Below are 18,524 nucleotides of genomic sequence, written 5' to 3'. Positions count from 1 at the left end.
AGTGTCACATATAATTGAATTTTGAAAAACGTTTTTAGAAAATTAGACAAATTTAAATGTTAACTAAAACTTTGAGCTTTGGAAGATAACAAATGTGACATAAAATGACATTGAGTAATACAGTTGAGCTTCACTGTAGTGAATTATAAATTAATTGAATTATGGAACAATAATTGTTTTTTTTTGGACTTTTGTCAAGCAACTTAAAAAAAAACTTTTAAAATCAATTCTTAATAAATAGTGAGCTTTTTGTAATACAAAGGTTGACTATAGCGAAGCTTGAGTGTATTTTGTAGTCTGATAAGCTAAGCTATCTGTAAACTCTTTCAGTATTTTGATTGGAAATTTGATTACAAATCTTTTATCTTTGGTTTCATTTACTATAAGTCAAAAATATATATCATATACTCAAGTTGAGTCTTTTGTACAGTCACTTTGCTGTGGCACAGCCTCTAGAGCAGCTGTTTCAGTGGACGGCGTAATCACAACCGTATAGACTCCCAATTTATCATCCGTTTGCTTGCGTTGTCTCTCGTGAATCTTGCGATGAGTGCGTAAAGCCGCAGGTTGTGTGAATCTCTTGCCACATTCCTCGCACTCGTGCGGCTTCTCGCCGGTGTGCGTCATCTCGTGGTATTTGCGGGTATCCGGCTTGGCAAAGCTGCGCTCGCAGTAGCTGCAGGCATAATCCCGGGCACGCTCATGCACTGTGCGCACATGCATCTTGAGATTGCCGGAACTGTTGCACACCTTGGAGCAGAAGCGACAGGGCCAAGTGCGCTCCAGCGTATGATAGTTCATGTGAATCTTCAGCTCATTCCTTGTGGTCTTGCGCATGCCACAATAGGGACAGCTAAAGTTCTTGATTCCCGCGTGACGCAGCAGATGCACCTTTAGCTTCTCCTTGCTGGAGAAACGACGCGGGCAGTCGGATTCTGGACAGGCATGTGGCAGCTCCGACTTGTCCTTGTGCGTATAGCGATGATCGTTCAACACAGCCGTTGAATTGAACACCTTGCCACAGAATTCACAAACGTGCGACTTTAATTCGGGTCCCAATTTGTGGCTTCTTCTCATGTGCATCATCAACGTGGGCTTGTGGCGATAACTCTTGTGGCAGCCCTCTTGCTCGCAGCTAAACCAGCTACTGTTGCCCGCATGTTGCTTCAGGTGCTCCGACAGACAGTGCAATCGATTGAAGGCCCGATCACAGCCAATCTCAGTGCAGGGATATGGCATTAATCCCTCATGCTGTCGCTTGTGCGCCAGCAGACGATGCTCCACCAAGAAGCGCGTGTCGCAGATGTCGCATTTGTAGCTGGTTGTTGTTGACTTGGACAACAAATGCTAGAAGTGAGAAGAATTAACGTATATTTGGACATAATATCAGGAACTTACCGGCTCCTCCGTTGAGATTTCAGTTTGCTCTAGCTCTCTTTTAGCCTCTTTGCTTTGTTGTCTTGTACGCCTCTTGCTGACACTGTTTAAACTGCATTCCTGTAGCTCTACGACAGCTTCTAGAACAGTTTCCCGATCCTCCAGCATCTTCAGGTTGTCATGGGTATTAATATCCTCCAATTCCAAGCGCCATTGCGCATCAGCTGCAATGCACCTGCCGCGAAATGCATAAAGCAGCTCCAGCTGATCGTGACACACCTGGCAGAGTTTACTTGGCAGACGCTCCTCCTCCAAAATGTTTAGATTTGTGCAGGTGACAAACTTGTGCGCCAATTTGGGTAATTGCCGCATGTCGTAGCAAACATCTGCTGCAGCTAGGGAACAAGTGCACACTCGACACTTGGCTGCATCTAAAACTGACATCATCCAGCTAGGGATTAAACTTAATTTAAGCTGAAAATAAATTATTTGCCCAACTTAAAAGCAGCCGTTTGTTTGTTTACTTCTGCAAATCAGCTGTGCATCTTACATCGCTTTTCGATAACATTGCGACGGCAAGCGAACAGCTGTAAAGCGACTGTTAAATGCACTGTTAAACTTGGCAATGTTAGTCAACTTTAAAGTTCAGCTAAAAATTATAAAATTAGAAAAGCAAACAACAAAAAATATATTCAATTAAAAAAAACATTGGAATTTCGCTCTAATAAGCAGAGAAATAACCAGCAAACAAATAAGAAGTTTATATTGGGTCAATATATAATTTAACGGACTAAATGAATTTTAAAAAAATTAAATCACATCAAAGGAGGCCTGTTAAATTCCAAATAAACTTTTGAGTCACAGTAGGCGGCGAAACAAGAAAACGCTATATAAGGGAAGCACAACCACTCAAATAATCACCCTGTGTCACCGCCTACCCGAATTCCTTACACTTCTCAACTTTCATGTTCCCCCGACTTTTAATTATACGTCACAAATTACAACTGCAATAGTATAGTAGTCTTAAATATTTATATTCTTTAAAAATAAATGTATGCCACAGGCTAGAAATGCTTAACCGAAACTTTAATTTACAATGACAGCGATTCTCTGTAAAATGACTGTTAATTGCAGTATGCGTACACATCATTTACAGAAGGAGTTAGCATTGAGCCTGAGTTGGGGGGATTTCCCGTTCATGTATCTTGCGATGAGTGCGAAGAGCGGCCTTCTGCCTAAAGTGTCGGCCACACTCCTCGCACTCGTGAGGCTTCTCTCCGGTATGAATGAGCTCGTGTTGTTTCCGTAGTGATGGCTGATTAAAGCTACGATCGCAGTAGGTGCAGGGATAATTCTTGGAGCGCTCGTGAACGGTGCGCATATGCAAATTGAGATTACTGGAACTGTTGCACACCTTGGAGCAGATGCGGCAGCAATAAGTGCGCTCCAGCGTGTGATAATTCAGATGAATCTTGAGCTCAGTTCGCGTTGTCTTCTGCACTCCACAATAGGTGCATCTATAATTCTTAATCCCGGCATGTCGCATCATGTGCACCTTTAACAGCTGCTTGCTGGAGAAGCGTCTGCCGCATTCCGCATCTTCACACACATACGGCAGCTCCGATTTGTCCTTGTGCGTAAAACGATGATTCTTCAGTCGCCACATGGTATCAAAGGTCTTGCCACAGAATTCGCAAACATGCGACTTGTGCTCCTTGCCCAGTTTGTGGCACTTGCGCATGTGTACACTTAAAGTATTCTTATGGCTATAGCCACGATCACAATCTGGCTCAGGGCAGGGATATGGCATGAGTCCATGTTGACGCTTGTGCGCCTGCAGACGATGCTCCTCCAGGAACTGTGTGGCACAAATGTCGCACTTGTAGATGCTCTTTGATTGTGGTGGAACCTAGAAAGGAGAATTCCAATTAAATTTTATTTAAAGAAAACTAGTTAAAATTGTATAGTTGTTAAAGTTTAATAAACATAAGGTTCGGTTCAGAACAGCTTTGCAGTCTTGGTCAAAAAAGTTAAATTTTTTTATTTTATTTGAAGTCTCACCTCTTCAGAAATATTTTCCGGGTTGACTGTTGGAATTTGTGTTATATTCTCAGCTGCCACTGGAGCTTCTTCATGAGCAGGTTGCAGCTCTGTAATCGCAGCTGCCTTAGGAGCATTTGTTTCCAGTTCTGTTATTTCATCCGTGCTTTTTAGCTGCTCATTATCCTCAATGGATTCCGTGTCCTCGCAGAATGCCAGGATTTCCATGCGCCATTTGGTGTCGGCTGCAATGCACCTGGCCCGAAATGCATACAGGCGCTCCAGCTGATCATGGCAACCCTGGCAGAGTTCACTTGGCAGACGCTCCTCCTCCGAAAATGATAAATCCGTGCAGGTGACAAACTTGTGCGCCAATCTGGGCAACTTTCGCATATCATAAAACTCAGCTTCTGCAGCCAGTGAGCAAATGCACACTCGGCACTTGGGTAAACTCGTCATTTAAGCGTTTCCACAATGTTTTATTATTAAAAATCCACTTTGTTGCACAGTGTGCAAGAGAATTGTTATTTGTTTATGCGCAAAACAGCTTTTCAGACTAGTGTGCAAAAATTACAATCATCTGTTGTGCCGAAATGAACTCATCTGTTGACACTTTCCAGCACTTGTGCTCGTTTATTTATGTTTTTGCGTGAATCAGCTGCTCAGAACAGTGCTGTCGCAACAGCTAGAAAAAGTCGCTGGCGGTAAGCAGCCGGAGTTTTGTCCTTTTTTATGCACTATGCTTTTCCGCTTTTTTTAGTCTTAGAACATATATAAAAATTTTAAGATTGAAAATAAACTGGAGCACTTAAATTAAATGGTCTGGCCAAAAATAAATGAGCAAAACTTAAAGAAAATTAATTCCAGATATGCTAAAAGAAGAGTAATTAATTAAAATTGAATGCACGAGACTAGCTAGAATTTTGTTTTATATCTTATTACATTAAAACTTTAAAGCATTCACAAAACTATGCTAAATCTAGCATTAACTAAGCCAAGCTGACAGCACTGTGCCCAAGCACTGACAGCACTGTCACAAATGAATTAATCGTTTGACGCTTTCCAACACTGCTCGAATTGTGGGTGGATAATTTTAGAGAATTTGTTGCATGCACTCGAAACAATGGAAAAAACAAATGGAATACATTACATTGAGCTGTCCAACAATTGCATACGCTTCGATGCCGCCAGTCAGCTGACCAATGTCTTCTTCGACGACTCCAACAAGCAGGTGGGGATTAATTAACAGCTTGCGTATATGAATTCTCTCTAGGATTTTCTTTTCTTCTAGATTCTTGCAGTACGTTCGGGTGGTGCAACTGGCGTGGTGGTCAAGGGACCAGTGGAGGACACTGTCATATCGTTTTGCATGAATGATCGAGGTGGTGCAATACGTTCTATTAAATTCTCACCCGACAATCAAGTTCTGGCCGTGCAGCGCAAGGAAAATGCTGTGGAATTTGTGTGCTTTCAAGGAGAGCAGCCCATGTTGCAGGACATCATCACACACCAGGTGAAGACGGTTATCTATGGCTTCGTTTGGGTGCACAATCGCGAGCTGGCACTCATATCCAACACGGGTGTGGAGATCTTTCAAATACTGCCGGAGAAGCGTCAAGTGAGATCCGTGAAGGCATTGAGCATTAGTATCCTGTGGTTCGCCTGGTGCTGTGACGCCAATGTGGCACTATTATGCACCAAGGAGGGCAACACCCTAATCCCAGTGCTTGTCAAGCAGAAGGTCATCACCAAGCTGCCCAAGGTGGACTGTGAGTAATCCAAGTTTTGTTTGTATATAGATTTATCACATGTCTTTGTTTCCAGTGGGGAATCCGGGTCGTGAGGTGCTCGAGAGCAGAGTCACGCTTGGCAGAGTCTACGGCGTGCTGGCCGTGCTCATACTGGAGGCGAACAGCAGCACGGGCTTGATGGAGGTGGAGGTGCATCTGTTAAATGGTCCTGGTCTGGCGCCACGTAAATGCCACGTCCTACGTCTCAGCATTCCCTCGACTCAGGCTCGATTTGCCATCAACACTGTGGACAATTTGATTGTAGTGCATCATCAGGCGACAGCCACATCGCTGCTCTTTGACATTGCTCTCAGCGGGGAGGTGATTAATGAGGTGACCTATCATGCACCCATTACACCGGGTCGTTCCATCAAACCCTTTAGTCTCAAGCTGCCCTCGCTGTCGCCAGATGGACAAATCCTGCAGTGCGAACTTTGTATGTACTGAGATTTAAACTAAACCATATCCAGCTCAATTAAATCTCCAATCTTCTGTAGATTCCACTCACTGGGTGCTGTTCCAGCCAAACATTGTCATCGATGCCAAGTTGGGCTGCATGTGGTATCTGAATCTGGCCATTGAACCACTCTGTCATCTAATCTCGGATCGCATTCGACTCACGGAGTTTCTGCTGCAACGTTGCAGTGGCAAGCAGATGCTGCTCAAGGTGTTGCAACAACTGATTGATGAACAGTACAAGGGCACACTGCTCCCAGTGCTGGAGACCATCTTCGACAAGATCAACAAGATCTATGCGTAAGTATAACAAAAATAACACTTTTTATAATTTCCCATTTACACAATTTCCACAAATAATTATAAGAATACGAATACTTAAATTAGAAAAACACAACTAGGAATCTATTTAAAATCCGTACTTTCCATACATACCCCTTGACAATTTTTAAAAAACTTAAAACTTCCATAACTTTGTCAAAACTTGACCGATTTTCATGCGGAATATCATTTTGATCATAATTTGGCCTCTATTTTTATTCTGAATCAAAATATTATTAATTTAAAAAATTTGATTTTTCCCTATCACTGTCTATTTTATTCCGACTTTTCATTGACTTGACCCTGGACACTTACTCAAAAACTTCCAAGTCCCATAACTTTGCCAAAACTTGACCGATTTTCATGTGGAATACCGTTTTGGTCATTATTTTGTCCCTAATTTGATTCTGCATCAAAATATTATTAACTTAAAAATTTCGATTTTTTTCCCTATCACTGTCTATTTTATCCGTAGTATCCTCTTGACTTGCCCCTTGACCTTCACTCATAAACTTCAAACTTCCATAACTTTGTCAAAACTTGACCGATTTTCATGCGGAATATCATTTTGATCAATTTTTGGCCTCTATTTTGATTCTGCATTAAAATGTTAATTATTTAAAAAATTCGATTTTTTTCCCTATCACTGTCTAATTTATCCGTGGTGTCCCCTTAACTTGCCCCTTGACCCTCACTCAAAAACTTCAAACTTCCATAACTTTGCCAAAACTTGACCGATTTTCATGCAGAATATCATTTTGATCATTTTTTGGCCTCTACTTTGATTCTGCATCAAAATATTATTAATTTAAAAAATTCGATTTTTTCCCTATCACTGTCTATTTTATCCCGACTTTTCATTGACTTGACCCTTGACACTTACTCAAAAACTTCCAAATCCCATAACTTTGTCAAAACTTGACCGATTTGCATGCGGAATATCATTTTGGTTATAATTTTGCCTCTTCTTTGACTCTGCATCAAAATCTACTCACTTAAAAAATTCGATTTTACTCACTCTTTTCTCCTCAACAGCTCCTGGGTGCAGTTGGAGTTGCAGAATCAGACGGCGCAGCCTTCGAATGTAAAGACCACAATCACCAAACACGTTGCTCCGCCCATTGTGCTCATTGAGCAGTCGGACATGGTGCAGATTCTACAAACAATTGCGGAACGTCCGTATACGGAATCTGTGCTGATGTTGTATCTGCAATCCTTGAACAAGTACAACATCTCCGCCCAGGAGGAGCTGAGCAAGATGATCATCAGTGAATTAATACGCAATCGCAGCTTTGATACACTGCGTCGTTTGGTCAGTTATTCCATGGTGCAGGAATCCAAAGCTGTGGCATGTTTTCTTTTGGCGCATTCCGATGTGAACTCGGCCATTCCACAGGTTGCCATCGATATGTTGGGCAAAATTCAGGCACATGAGATTATTATAGAGGTGATGCTGGGTCAGGGCAAGGTCATTGATGCACTGCGTCTGGCCAAAAACTCTTTGGGGCTAGAGAAGGTGCCAGCGCGCAAGTTCCTGGAGGCCGCGCATAAAACCCAAGATGATCTCATCTTTCACAGCGTCTACAGATTCTTCCAAATGCGCAATCTACGCATGTACGAGACGCTGGCGTTTCCCAAAGGTTCGCAATTATTTAATAATAATTCTACTTGATTTGCATATTAATATTCCTTTTAAATTACAGCTGAACAGTGCACCGAGTTTATACAGCATTATAATAATACTTTCCCTTCGGATAGTCCCATTAAAATACAGATCAACTGATTTCTTTGACTTTCGAGTTAATTTTGTGATTTAGCTAATAATCGGAATATTCACACTGGAGTCTATAAATAGTTTAAGTTTGTAAATTAATCTAAAGAAAATATTAATCAGTTAGGCAAACAAACAAAACATAAAACAATTTTGTTGGAAAATTAATTGTTTTTCTTTTCGCATATCGAATACTATTTTAAATAAATAATTTTCAAATTTGCCAATTATTTTATATTTTAGTATTTAATCAAATAATTGTATTATTGAAATAGCAACTTGAAAATATTACGCAGATATATATTTTAATTTTGAGTTCTTAAATTTCCATTATTTAAGAATTTTTTTATTTATAAACAATAAGTTTGCTTTAGGAAAAAATTGGAATAAAATAGTTTAAAATACCATTCATCTATTTCTTTTTACTATCTGCTTTAGTAGTGAAAAATGATTTTTATTAATTTTTATTGAACAATAATAAATAATATTTTCAATTGCTCATTTATTGAAATTGCGCATGTTGATTTTACAAATAAATGTATATATGTGGAATTGTAATAATTTATTTTCCCTATTTTTAAAGATTACACTTTACTCATGAACAAAACAAATTTTGTGAATCCATTTAAGGGAATTTAATTGTGAACATGTATACAAATAATTTACTTTCGACTGCTTTTTCAACTACAATTTAGTTAAGTTAATTGGAGATCTTGACAGATCTCTAGAGGATTAGCAATAATACTTGACAAGCACTTGTTTTACTTATACACAACGCAAAAATAGAGAGTTTACAATAAATACAAGGAATGGCTTTACATATGGAATACATATATGTACATAAAAGTCGAGTAGATAATTTAGCAAAAGCGTCGAGGAGGTGCCTTTAATTGCAGTGTGCCCAGCTCCTGGGAGTTTCTAGTGCCGTTTAACAAATGCTGACTGGGACAGGGCAAGTGAAGAGGCTGCACTGCATCCTGCTGAGACGGCAAGGCGACAGCACAGCGTGGACACTGTGCAAGTTGAGTTGCTGTGGCGTCTTCAAGACAATGCTGATGAAACGCATGTCCACAGGCACCCAAGACAATGACCTGCGTCTGATCGTACAGTCGCTGCCGGCAGAGAATGCAACGCATGCTGGTCACCCAAAGACCACGACTGGCCAGATGACGCTGCCTGGCGAACTCCGTGTGCAGATTCTGGCACAGAACATCGGCTGCATCACGCAACGCTTCCGTCTGCTGTCGCGAACTGATCAACATGCTCATTAGCAGATCTTTGATGTCGCCAAAACTGCTGGATACATTGTGCGTATTCATAATGAGCTGGACAAGATTATGCAGATCAATGTGCTGTGATGCCTCGTGCAACATGGACTTGGTTATCGATTGCAACTCCTGCTGCGCCAGTATATATTGCAACAAGGTGAACCAACAACGCTCCAGCTGCTGTTCCGGCAATGTGCGAGCTGATCTCGCCAAGAGTTCGGCCATTTTCTTTGCCTCCTGGACAGCGACATCCTTGTCGGCTGTGCGCAGCAGCTCCATGGACAGATCAAAGGCTTTCGCATAGCTCTCCTGCTGCTCGTAGAGATAGATGACGGCACGTTTCAGCTCATGTCGCTCCACAATCTCAATGGCCTTGTCCAAACGATAACCTGTGCTGTTTGTTAGAAACTCCAGCACCTTATCCGCTGTTTCCAATTGACAGCAGAGTTCTAGGAGTAACTCCATCTGCATGGGCTGCAATTTGGTCTGTCTCTCATGCAGACACTGCAGCAGCCGAAACAACAGGGATTTCTGGCAGCTGAGCAGCTGCAGCAGTTCCTCAATCTTGTCCGGATAATGCAGCAATTGCTGTCGTCTGCATTGATCCGCTGTAGACAGCTCTCTCGCTCTTGCCGCCACATGACAGCAAACATGGTCTCATGCCGCGCCTGACATAAATCATTATCTCCAGCAGATATACCACAAGCTGGCACGCTCTAGGCTCCTCAGATACTCGAGGTAAAGCTGGAGAGCAGTCTGCCTCCTCTCGCTGCTGATGTCCGCAATTGCTGGAGGCTGCTCGCGCTCCTGCTTGGCACCTCGTTGGCGCCAGGTAGCTCAGCACTCGCTCCAGCAGCTGCTTGTCCCGCGGCAGACACTGCGTCGAGATCTGCTGGGCTATAAAGTTCAACAGGCAACCAATTTCCGCCCACTGCAAAAGGAAAAACAAATGGCAAAGTATATTAGTCAGTTGAAAAAGATTCAGTTATAATAACGATATCATTTTTATCACAATAAATTAAAAACAAGTACTTATTTTAATATATATAAAAGTACTTTAAAGAAATTACTACCAAAGAAAAACTACTGCATACTTTTAGGTGATTGTATTGAAATAATAACTTTGTTAATAACTTTGGTTAGCTATTCCTACCGTTCTACTTGTTCGATCTTACTGCAGTTAAGTGAGATTATAGATAATATTAATAGATAACGTTAATTACCATAAAAACTGTATTATCTTAAAAACTGTGGGAGTGGTGGGTTTTTGTGATTTGAGGGGGCGTGTCAAAAATTTAAAACAATCTATAGAAATCTGTCTGCCAATTTTGGTATCTCAATCTCTTATAGTCTCTGATATCTCCCTGTTACAAACATTCCAACGAACACAATTTTAAATAAATAAATAAATAAAATATACCCTTTTCTTATTTTTTAAGTAACGGGTATAATTAAAAATATAATTTTATCTAACCATTAAAAAACGACTAAAGACAAATTTTATGAAATAATTACACAATTTCAATCTTAATTTAATCTCTTAATAATACTACTCCATTTTCAAATTTTTATTTCTTTTACGAATGTCGAAAAGTATTACTCAGAATACGAAAATTTATAAATCAATACATTTAAAAATCACTATAATTTTCAGTTTTTGTTTTATAAAATTCTGTTATTTTTTTGTATACTTCTAAACGGAATTTTATGAAATAATTGCGCAATTTCAATCACTATTTAACATCTTAATAAAATTGCTCAGAATACGAAAATTTAAAAATAAAAATTTTTTAAAAATCAATTTTATTTTATGTGTTTTTTATAAAAATCTGGTTTTTTTTTGTATACTTCTTTGTGAACTGAATAAAAATTTTATTAAATAATAAATAAAATCATTTTCAGATTTTTTTTTTTCAAAGTATCAATTTTTTGATACCTTTCCATTTTCTGTAAAAAAAATCATGTAAAATCTGACAGATTTTGACTGATTCTGTTAGATTCAGAGTATTACTAATTTCAAACTACCATAACTTTGTCAAAATTGTATTGATTTTTAAGCGGAATGCCATTTTGATCATTATATGACCTCTAAAATGAATCTGCATTAAAATTTAATTAATTTTGTAAAAAAAATCATTTTCTCTAAATCGTGGTACCCTTCGGTATTTTGAAATATGAAAAAATATTAAATCTCATTCTGTATAAAAAATTTAATTAAATATGTTTAAAACATTTTATTCCTTTTGAGTGGAAAAGCATAAAAAATAACAGTTGGAATATCGAAAATTAAAAAAAAAAATTTAGCAAACTGTGACATAATTTGATAAAAGGTCAACAAATAATTGTAAAAGATGGATTTTCAAATTAAAATTCAAACTATTTCCTGCTCTTAAATAATTTATAGTTAATCCTGCAAAGATTCCACTTACCGTTGCATTTTCGGGCGTCATAATTTCGAGCAGCAGATAGATGATCCTCTTGCGGTGGGAGTAACCCAGTTCGTTGCTGAACTCACGCTCCTGGAATGCCAGCGAGATGACATTTAAAGTCTCCCGTGTGTCGAATTTTAGCAGCGATCGCAGATATGGATAGGGCATCTCATCCGCCGGACGGTCCGTGGAGTGCTGGGAGGTGAGACAACGCAGCACATCGTGCTTGACCTGATGCACCTGCTCCGCGGGTATATCGCCGCTGGGATAACGTCTGCCAGCCAAGCAACTGGACACATAGACCAGCAGACAGTTGCCCAGATCCGTTTGCTCGGGTGTCAGGATCAGCAGCAGCTCTGTCAGTGCGGCCGTGTAGTCATTCAAGGCGCAGGCATTGAGATAAAGCTGTGCCCGATACAACTGATGACGCTTCACGGCCTTGAGCACCTGATTCAGATCCAAACACATCCAGTCCAGCTTCAGGATCAGCTGCTCCAGCTTGGCGGGCGAATGTTGTAGCCAGTAATCGACCAGAGCCTGTGATATGACCGGATTAACACTGTGTATGTGCTCCTGCTCAATGTGCTCCGAGATGTGCTGCAGAAACAGCTCCGTGTTGTTGTGTAATCTCTCCCAGAGCTGCGTCCACAGCAGCTCCAACTCCCCAATTGTTATCAGGCAATTCACAATGGCACCCAGACAGTAATCGGGTGCTCTCGCCGAATTTGCAATGTATTCCTTGAAGAGCATTATGATGCGCTCCTTGGCCTGGGCACGCTTACGTGGACGATCCGTGGAGGCGACATAGCCATCGAGGGCCAGTTGACAAGCCTCCTGCCAACGATGGTTCTTCACCTGTGAAGATGCAAAATATGATTTATATTATTTAAGTGTAAAAATTTAATTGAAAAAGAAGATTTAGATACGAATAAAAGAAAAACTCGAGAAATATAATTAGGAGATTAATATTTGGGGGCAAAATATTGAAAGAAAAATAATTAGAAAAAGTCTGAATAAATTAAAATAAGTTATTATTAAAAAGTAATTATTTTTATTATATAAAATAAAACATACAAAGTTCCTATTGTCTGATGGGTATACAAAATTTATTGAATAATTATGGAGATTAAATTTATATTATAAAAATCGAAACATATTTTTTTATAACTTTATAATAAAAATTAAAAATTACTTTGGTTCTCTAGTTTTTGAATAAAATTTATATGAACGAAAAATTAAAAAATTTTGAGTAACAATATTTAAAAGTGAAAACACTAGAAAATGTCGAAATCAAGAATATTTTATTCAAAAAATCGCACGATTCTTTATAATTCACAGGAATTTTTGGGGGGATAGAAAAATATTAAAATAAGTTATAATTCTTATTTAAAAAACAGAGGTTAAATTTTTATTAACTTTTTTAAATAGAAGTTATTCTATACGTTTTGTATCAAATTTTTTGTAAATTAAAGTTTTGTAATTAGTGCTTTTTAATAAAAATAATTAAATGCGCATTTAAAAATAATTATCAAAAACTTGAAAATATTTATTTTGGTACTTTTTTTAAATTAAGAAGTTAAATATAAAAGATTATATATTTTTAATAAAAATTTTTACGATGTTTACGATAAAAAAAAGTGTAAATAAAAATATTGTTTTATCATAAATTTGGAAATTTTTGGTTTCTATTTCCATTTCATGCTTTTTTTATAAATAGTTTTTGATTTCGAAATTATTGAAATTATATTTTGGCATTCACACGAGTTAATAGTAAATAATACAGTAGATTAGTTGGTAATCTGTAATCTGTTCAAGAATTCTACTCACCAAGTAGCTGATGCGTTCCGACCAGGTGCGCACGCCAATGATGTGCAGGGATCTGGCACCGAGGACATAGAGCTGTGTGCCTCTCGAGACGACGGAATTGTAGCAGGCATTGGTGCCGGCCAAGGCGAAGGCGGGTGACACATTACCACCAGTGGCAAGACCCTTGAACTGGGCGGAACCATAGACCAGACCGGCATTGGCCATATCCATGCACTCCAGTTCCCGGCTAGAGCGTACATCCACCAAATGTAGAATCTCCGAGGTGTCCAGCGAGGCGACACACTTGGGACCCAGCCAGTGGGCGGAGAGGAGGCTGCTCTGCAGCTGCACATGACGCAGATACAGCAAAGTGATGCGTCCATTGGCCACAAACAGCTGATGAAAGAACAGTTGATTGCCGCGTCCAACGACAATGACGGGATCAACGGAACGACTTGTATCCGCCGCCTGGATCAGCACCAGATGCCAGGCGAGCAGTGGCAGACAATCCTGTGGTCCTTGGAGTGCATGGTATTTGATGACACGCAAACGTGGACGCACAGTCACTATGAAGTACTTGGAGAGCGTGGCGAGAGCTACTATACAGTACTGATCCAGTTCATGACGTCCCTGCACATCCATGATGAGCGGCTCCACGGCGCAGACCTCGCCACGAGCACCGGAGAACAGGCAACGTGAGCTGCAGCCACGTATGCCCAGCTTACGGGTGAAGCTGAGCGACCAAACAGATCCGCCCGCATCCGCACACAGAGCCAGCGAGGAGCGTGACGTCCACTTGACGTGCAGCACACCCGTATTGGGTGTAATGACGTCAAACAGTTCCCGGAGCACATCACCCGACTGTGTGTCTATCATCGTAACCAATCCTCTAGCGAATCCCGCTAATAATCTCGTGGAATCCGCATTGAAAGCCAGACTGGAAACAGCGCCTTGACTGTGCTTATCCTGGTGTGCCCAGCGCAGTGTTTGGGTGACATCAAAGTTCAGTATGTGTCCATGTGAGGTGCCCACAGCTATGTAAGCTGCCACGGCACAGGAACTGGCTGCTCCCGCATTCACACGCTCCGCCGCCGATGTCAGCTGGGCCGAAATGCCATGCAGCAGAGTGTAACGCATTATGGAACCAGAGCCACCCCCGCCCCTGCCATCCGCACGCACGCCACAATCCTCGCCGATAGAGGGCGTTGGCGTCGCTCGCGGCACCGGAACTCCCAGTTCGGAGGCAACATCCGAATCCGCCTCGAATTCACTGAGCACCGTCTCCAGCGTGGGCAGCACATCTGTCGGCGGTATGGCAAACTCCACATCATCCAACTTACACACAAAATCAAATTAAACTATTTAATTTCGCATATTCTTTTATTTATTGGCATTTTCATACTCACGTCTTCGAATTCGAAATCAAGTTGCAAACTGTCCGTGGAGCCGCGATCCGATTCCAGCAGCGATTGCAGCGACGGTGCCTTCAACTCCGCCATGCTGCTCAGCCTAGCGCTTACTTTTTATCCGCTCAAAATTGCCCTTAAAGTTAATTTTCTACAACTTTTTATTGTTCTTAATTTTTATCAATGAACGCCCACCATTTTATCGATAACGCTCTTACAATTCTGCAAATATCGATGTACGAAATGCCGGCGGTATTGTGCAATAAATATTATTATATCGATACTTGCAAAATAACAGCATGTTAACAGCTCTGTTAGCACTGCGGCTAACTTAACTATTTTAAAGCTAGTTCTGGCTATTTTCAAAAATTGCTGGATATATATTTAATTAATCTGGCTATTTTGAAAAACACATTCAGAAATTTTTTGCTATTTATATTTTTTCTTAAACTATATTAAGGTGCGCGCCAAATCAAATGTAGATGATCTCCGTTCAGAAATAGCCAGTTTTCCTCTAAACAGTACTGGTAACAGTTTTATCAGCTGAGAGGTCAGGTCAACAAACGCTCTTTAGCCGCACGCTCCATTTTGTTCGTCTTTCTTTATGTTCTCTGAATATTTCGATAGTTAGCAATAACTTGCAAACAGATTTTATTTTTCAATTGGAGAGCGACATTTTCAAAAAGTAGCTGAACCAGTTCAACTAACAGTAAATCAGTCATGTTATTGCACTTAACAGTGGGGTGTACATGCTGTTAGACGTAACAGCAACAGCTGCTGTTCCAACAGTTTCATTTTAATCTTCCTCGTGACGAGTTGCATACGGCAAGGTTGCGGTCTGTTGTTTCGTGATTGAACATAAAAATTAATTAAATGCATAACTTAGCAGTGAAATGTGCGTGAAACAACAATAATAATTGACGCCCGTGGGCAACAAGAGTGTGGGGCAGTGCGTGTTGAGTCCACCGGAAGATGAAGCAACAACGCGCGTTGCCAACGGCCGTGGAAATTTCGATTTTTGCATGAATCGCGTTTGTCTCCTAAAAAAAAGGAGAGAAATAGAAGAAGGGAGAAGAGCAGAGAAACAACAAAGAGGCTGCCAAAATAAAATGCAGGGCCTATAAACTTATGCTTTTTATAATTACAACAAGGCAAAAGCGATTATAAATAAATGCTGTTTAGTTTGTGTCATCGGTGAATTTGTTGTTTGTCATTTCTTGCGCTTTGTTGCTGTTGTTTGTTTGTGTTTTTGGCTCCACACGCACACACACACGCGTACGCGCGTCACACAACTGAAAGTGTGAGTGTATTGGTGCAGTGACGTAAACAAATGCAAATCCAAAAGTATTTATGTGCAAATATTTAACAAAAAATGCAAACAACAACTATAATAAGAAGAAGCAGAAGCAGCAGAGCAACAATAACAATAAAAGAGCCGCATGCCGATGTCGTTTCACGTGCCAAATACATTCAACTAGCAACAACAACAATAACAGAACGATAACTTTTTGCTTCTGTGTTTTGTGCTGCTCATTCGCTGCAAGGCCAGCTGAGCGCAACACGTTTGTGTTTTTGTTTCCTCTCTCTGCTGTTACTGCTGTTACTGCATGTGTTGCGTAGGCGGGAAAGGGACGCCAGAATGCAGTTGCATGCATGTGTGAATGTATGTGCGAGTTCTACATGTGCGTGTAAATAAATGCACTGATTGATACATAGATGCGACAGGTAAGCTAATACAATCAAACATATATTTAATTAGTAAGGATATTCCTGCAACAGAATCTGATTAGAATTTGATTTTATTTAAGCAAATCTTAATCAGCTGCAGACAAATGCAGATTAATAAATTAAAAATTATTTTATTGTTTTAGAAATGTTTCATATTTCGGTTCTTGAAAAAGAATTTTTTGTATAGAGCAATTAGGAACAGCTAATATCCAAATTTAAATTTAAGCTTAGCTTAATCTGTTTTAGGAATACCACTAGTATGTAAGTGTCCCTTTGCTTTGCCGCCTAGTGTCAAAATTTACATAGTTAATTACTTTTTACCAGCTAGAGCCCAAGAGAGAGACACACACACACTTATAAATATGAAGTTATCAATTAGTAAACCAAATGCGGCGTCTTTTCAGGTAATTTTCCACACACAGAATAAGAAAGAGCGAGAGAGACAGAGAGCAATGCGCGTTGTTGCAGTGTCGTTTTACGTTTGTTGAGATAAGACAACTACAACAACAACAAGAACAACAATCGCAACAACATCAAAAGCAAAGCAAGTTAATGACATTTCTGGAGCATTTGTACACACGGCGACAGTTACTGCATGTCTCCCCTCTCCATCTCTTCTCTCCATCCCCCTCGCCCTTCCCCTCTCCCGCTCAATGTCCTCTCTTGCCCCACCTTTCTAAGCTTCTCTATCTGTCTGCTGTCATTCTCTTTTAACTTGTCGGAGTCGCTAGTTTTTCCACATTTTTATACCCTTTATAAACTTGATTCCTATAAATTTGTCAATGGCTTAGCAACAGAAATAAGTGTTTCAAGAATGCTAAAAATTTTTTAAATAGTGATTAATTTAAATTTCTAAAAAATTCATTAGTCTAATCAAATTTTACTTGTGCTTATAAACAAGAAATATGATTCATGAAAAGGAAATTTAATTAAAATCAAATAATAAAAATTAAAATTTATATTTTTACTTGAAAAAAATATGTATGGTAAAATTTTAAACATTCCCAGTCTTCAAGTAGTAGTTCCAGAATTTTCCCATTCATTCATAAATATTTTTTTGGTATTTATTTTTTTAAGTATAATTTCTTCTATTCAAAAATACGCTAAGCAACCACAGAAAGGTCGAGAGAATTATGCTGTATGTGATCCTTACATGTGAATAGATTTTTTTCTATTTACCTGCTGCTTTTCAGATCAACAAAAAAGTCCCATAATTGTTTTTCTATGTCTATTCTTAGCTGAATTGAGTCTTAAATGATCTTTATGGTCTATTGTCCTGAAATCCGCTTTTATTATCATGACATTAGAATAACAGAACTTAAGAAAGAACTCTTCAAGCTAGGGTTTCCTCCTTTACAGTAGAATAATGGTTTATTACTCAGAAGTCATCATAAGTACTATAATGAAAAATTAATTAATTGTAAATGACTGATAAATTCTGTAGCTACTTTTAATTCCATCCTTTTCCTAATATTTCTCTTTCTTTAGAATTCAAGTGCATAAGAGATTCGCTGCATTTGACTAGAGTTAGTTTTTCTCTATTCTTTTTGTATTATTGTTGGTTCTATGCTTTGGCTTTGCTTTACTTTTCATCTGTCTTTCATGGTCACTAAATTTATTGGTCAACATTTTATCTTTTAGTCTTTGCACCCACGCGACGACAACGGCGACTCCTTCAACTTGTTTTTCTTTTTCTTTAGTTTTTGTTTTGGGTCCAGATCGTTCTGGGCCGGGTCGAGAATGTCGGTCGTGTGTTGGACGCCCACATGGAAATTTAACGCTTCAATGCGCTGGCAACCGGTTCAAGATTCTAGATGCCGATGCTGATTCCAAAATGTTTTCCGAAACGTGGTCAACAGACACATAAATAATTGGGGGAAAAAGGGAAAAAAACAACAACAAAACTATGTACACATATTTTTTGTAGATGAATTATGAGCATTTTCCGTTAGTTTTTAGTATCTCATAAAGTTATTGTTTGTGGAGGGAGAAAAAATATCTTAATTTCAATAAACTTGGCCAGAGGCGTGTCTCATTTTTCATCTGTGATTCATATTTTTCCATAATGTTTTTTGTTTATTTTTCAACGATTTGTTTACTTTTGTAGAGAGAGGCGAGAGTTGAAGGAGCAG

The 18,524-nt window shown here is 39.4% G+C and overlaps 5 protein-coding genes across 5 annotated transcripts in view; 2 read left to right on the top strand and 3 right to left on the bottom strand.

Annotated features, from left to right (window-relative positions):
* Window positions 1–224: 224 nt before the first annotated feature.
* On the bottom strand, window positions 225–2,026 carry LOC117788778 (zinc finger protein 37-like). The gene is made up of 2 exons (XM_034627645.1): window positions 1,399–2,026; window positions 225–1,347 (listed from the first exon to the last, which is right to left on the bottom strand). The coding sequence occupies exons 1-2, from the start codon at window positions 1,822–1,824 to the stop codon at window positions 409–411; spliced, it is 1,365 nt and encodes a 454-aa protein (XP_034483536.1). The 5' UTR covers window positions 1,825–2,026; the 3' UTR covers window positions 225–408.
* Window positions 2,027–2,392: 366 nt separating this feature from the next.
* LOC117787227 (gastrula zinc finger protein XlCGF46.1-like) lies at window positions 2,393–4,010 on the bottom strand. Its single transcript, XM_034625696.1, has 2 exons — window positions 3,439–4,010; window positions 2,393–3,286 (listed from the first exon to the last, which is right to left on the bottom strand). The coding sequence occupies exons 1-2, from the start codon at window positions 3,874–3,876 to the stop codon at window positions 2,540–2,542; spliced, it is 1,185 nt and encodes a 394-aa protein (XP_034481587.1). The 5' UTR covers window positions 3,877–4,010; the 3' UTR covers window positions 2,393–2,539.
* A 444-nt stretch (window positions 4,011–4,454) lies between these two features.
* Window positions 4,455–7,919, top strand: LOC117788681 (regulator of MON1-CCZ1 complex). Its single transcript, XM_034627514.1, has 6 exons — window positions 4,455–4,648; window positions 4,709–5,186; window positions 5,242–5,643; window positions 5,705–5,963; window positions 7,020–7,624; window positions 7,688–7,919. The coding sequence occupies exons 1-6, from the start codon at window positions 4,541–4,543 to the stop codon at window positions 7,765–7,767; spliced, it is 1,932 nt and encodes a 643-aa protein (XP_034483405.1). The 5' UTR covers window positions 4,455–4,540; the 3' UTR covers window positions 7,768–7,919.
* A 447-nt stretch (window positions 7,920–8,366) lies between these two features.
* On the bottom strand, window positions 8,367–14,908 carry LOC117788468 (vacuolar protein sorting-associated protein 8 homolog). The gene is given in 6 exon segments (XM_034627247.1): window positions 8,367–9,667; window positions 9,670–9,690; window positions 9,693–9,954; window positions 11,453–12,307; window positions 13,280–14,593; window positions 14,665–14,908. Coding segments are annotated over 6 exon segments (3,597 nt in total). The 5' UTR covers window positions 14,758–14,908; the 3' UTR covers window positions 8,367–8,615.
* A 553-nt stretch (window positions 14,909–15,461) lies between these two features.
* Window positions 15,462–18,524, top strand: part of LOC117786443 (bifunctional heparan sulfate N-deacetylase/N-sulfotransferase) — a 94,077-nt gene continuing 91,014 nt past the window's right edge. The window contains exon 1 of the mRNA XM_034624705.1: window positions 15,462–16,389. The gene's annotated coding sequence lies outside the window, so the exon portion shown is untranslated. The remainder of the gene's footprint in view (window positions 16,390–18,524) is intronic.

Source organism: Drosophila innubila (genome assembly GCF_004354385.1).
Source record: "Drosophila innubila isolate TH190305 chromosome 3L unlocalized genomic scaffold, UK_Dinn_1.0 0_D_3L, whole genome shotgun sequence".
NCBI classification, from domain to species: domain Eukaryota; kingdom Metazoa; phylum Arthropoda; class Insecta; order Diptera; family Drosophilidae; genus Drosophila; species Drosophila innubila.
This window is presented reverse-complemented; position numbering and strand designations above follow the sequence as displayed.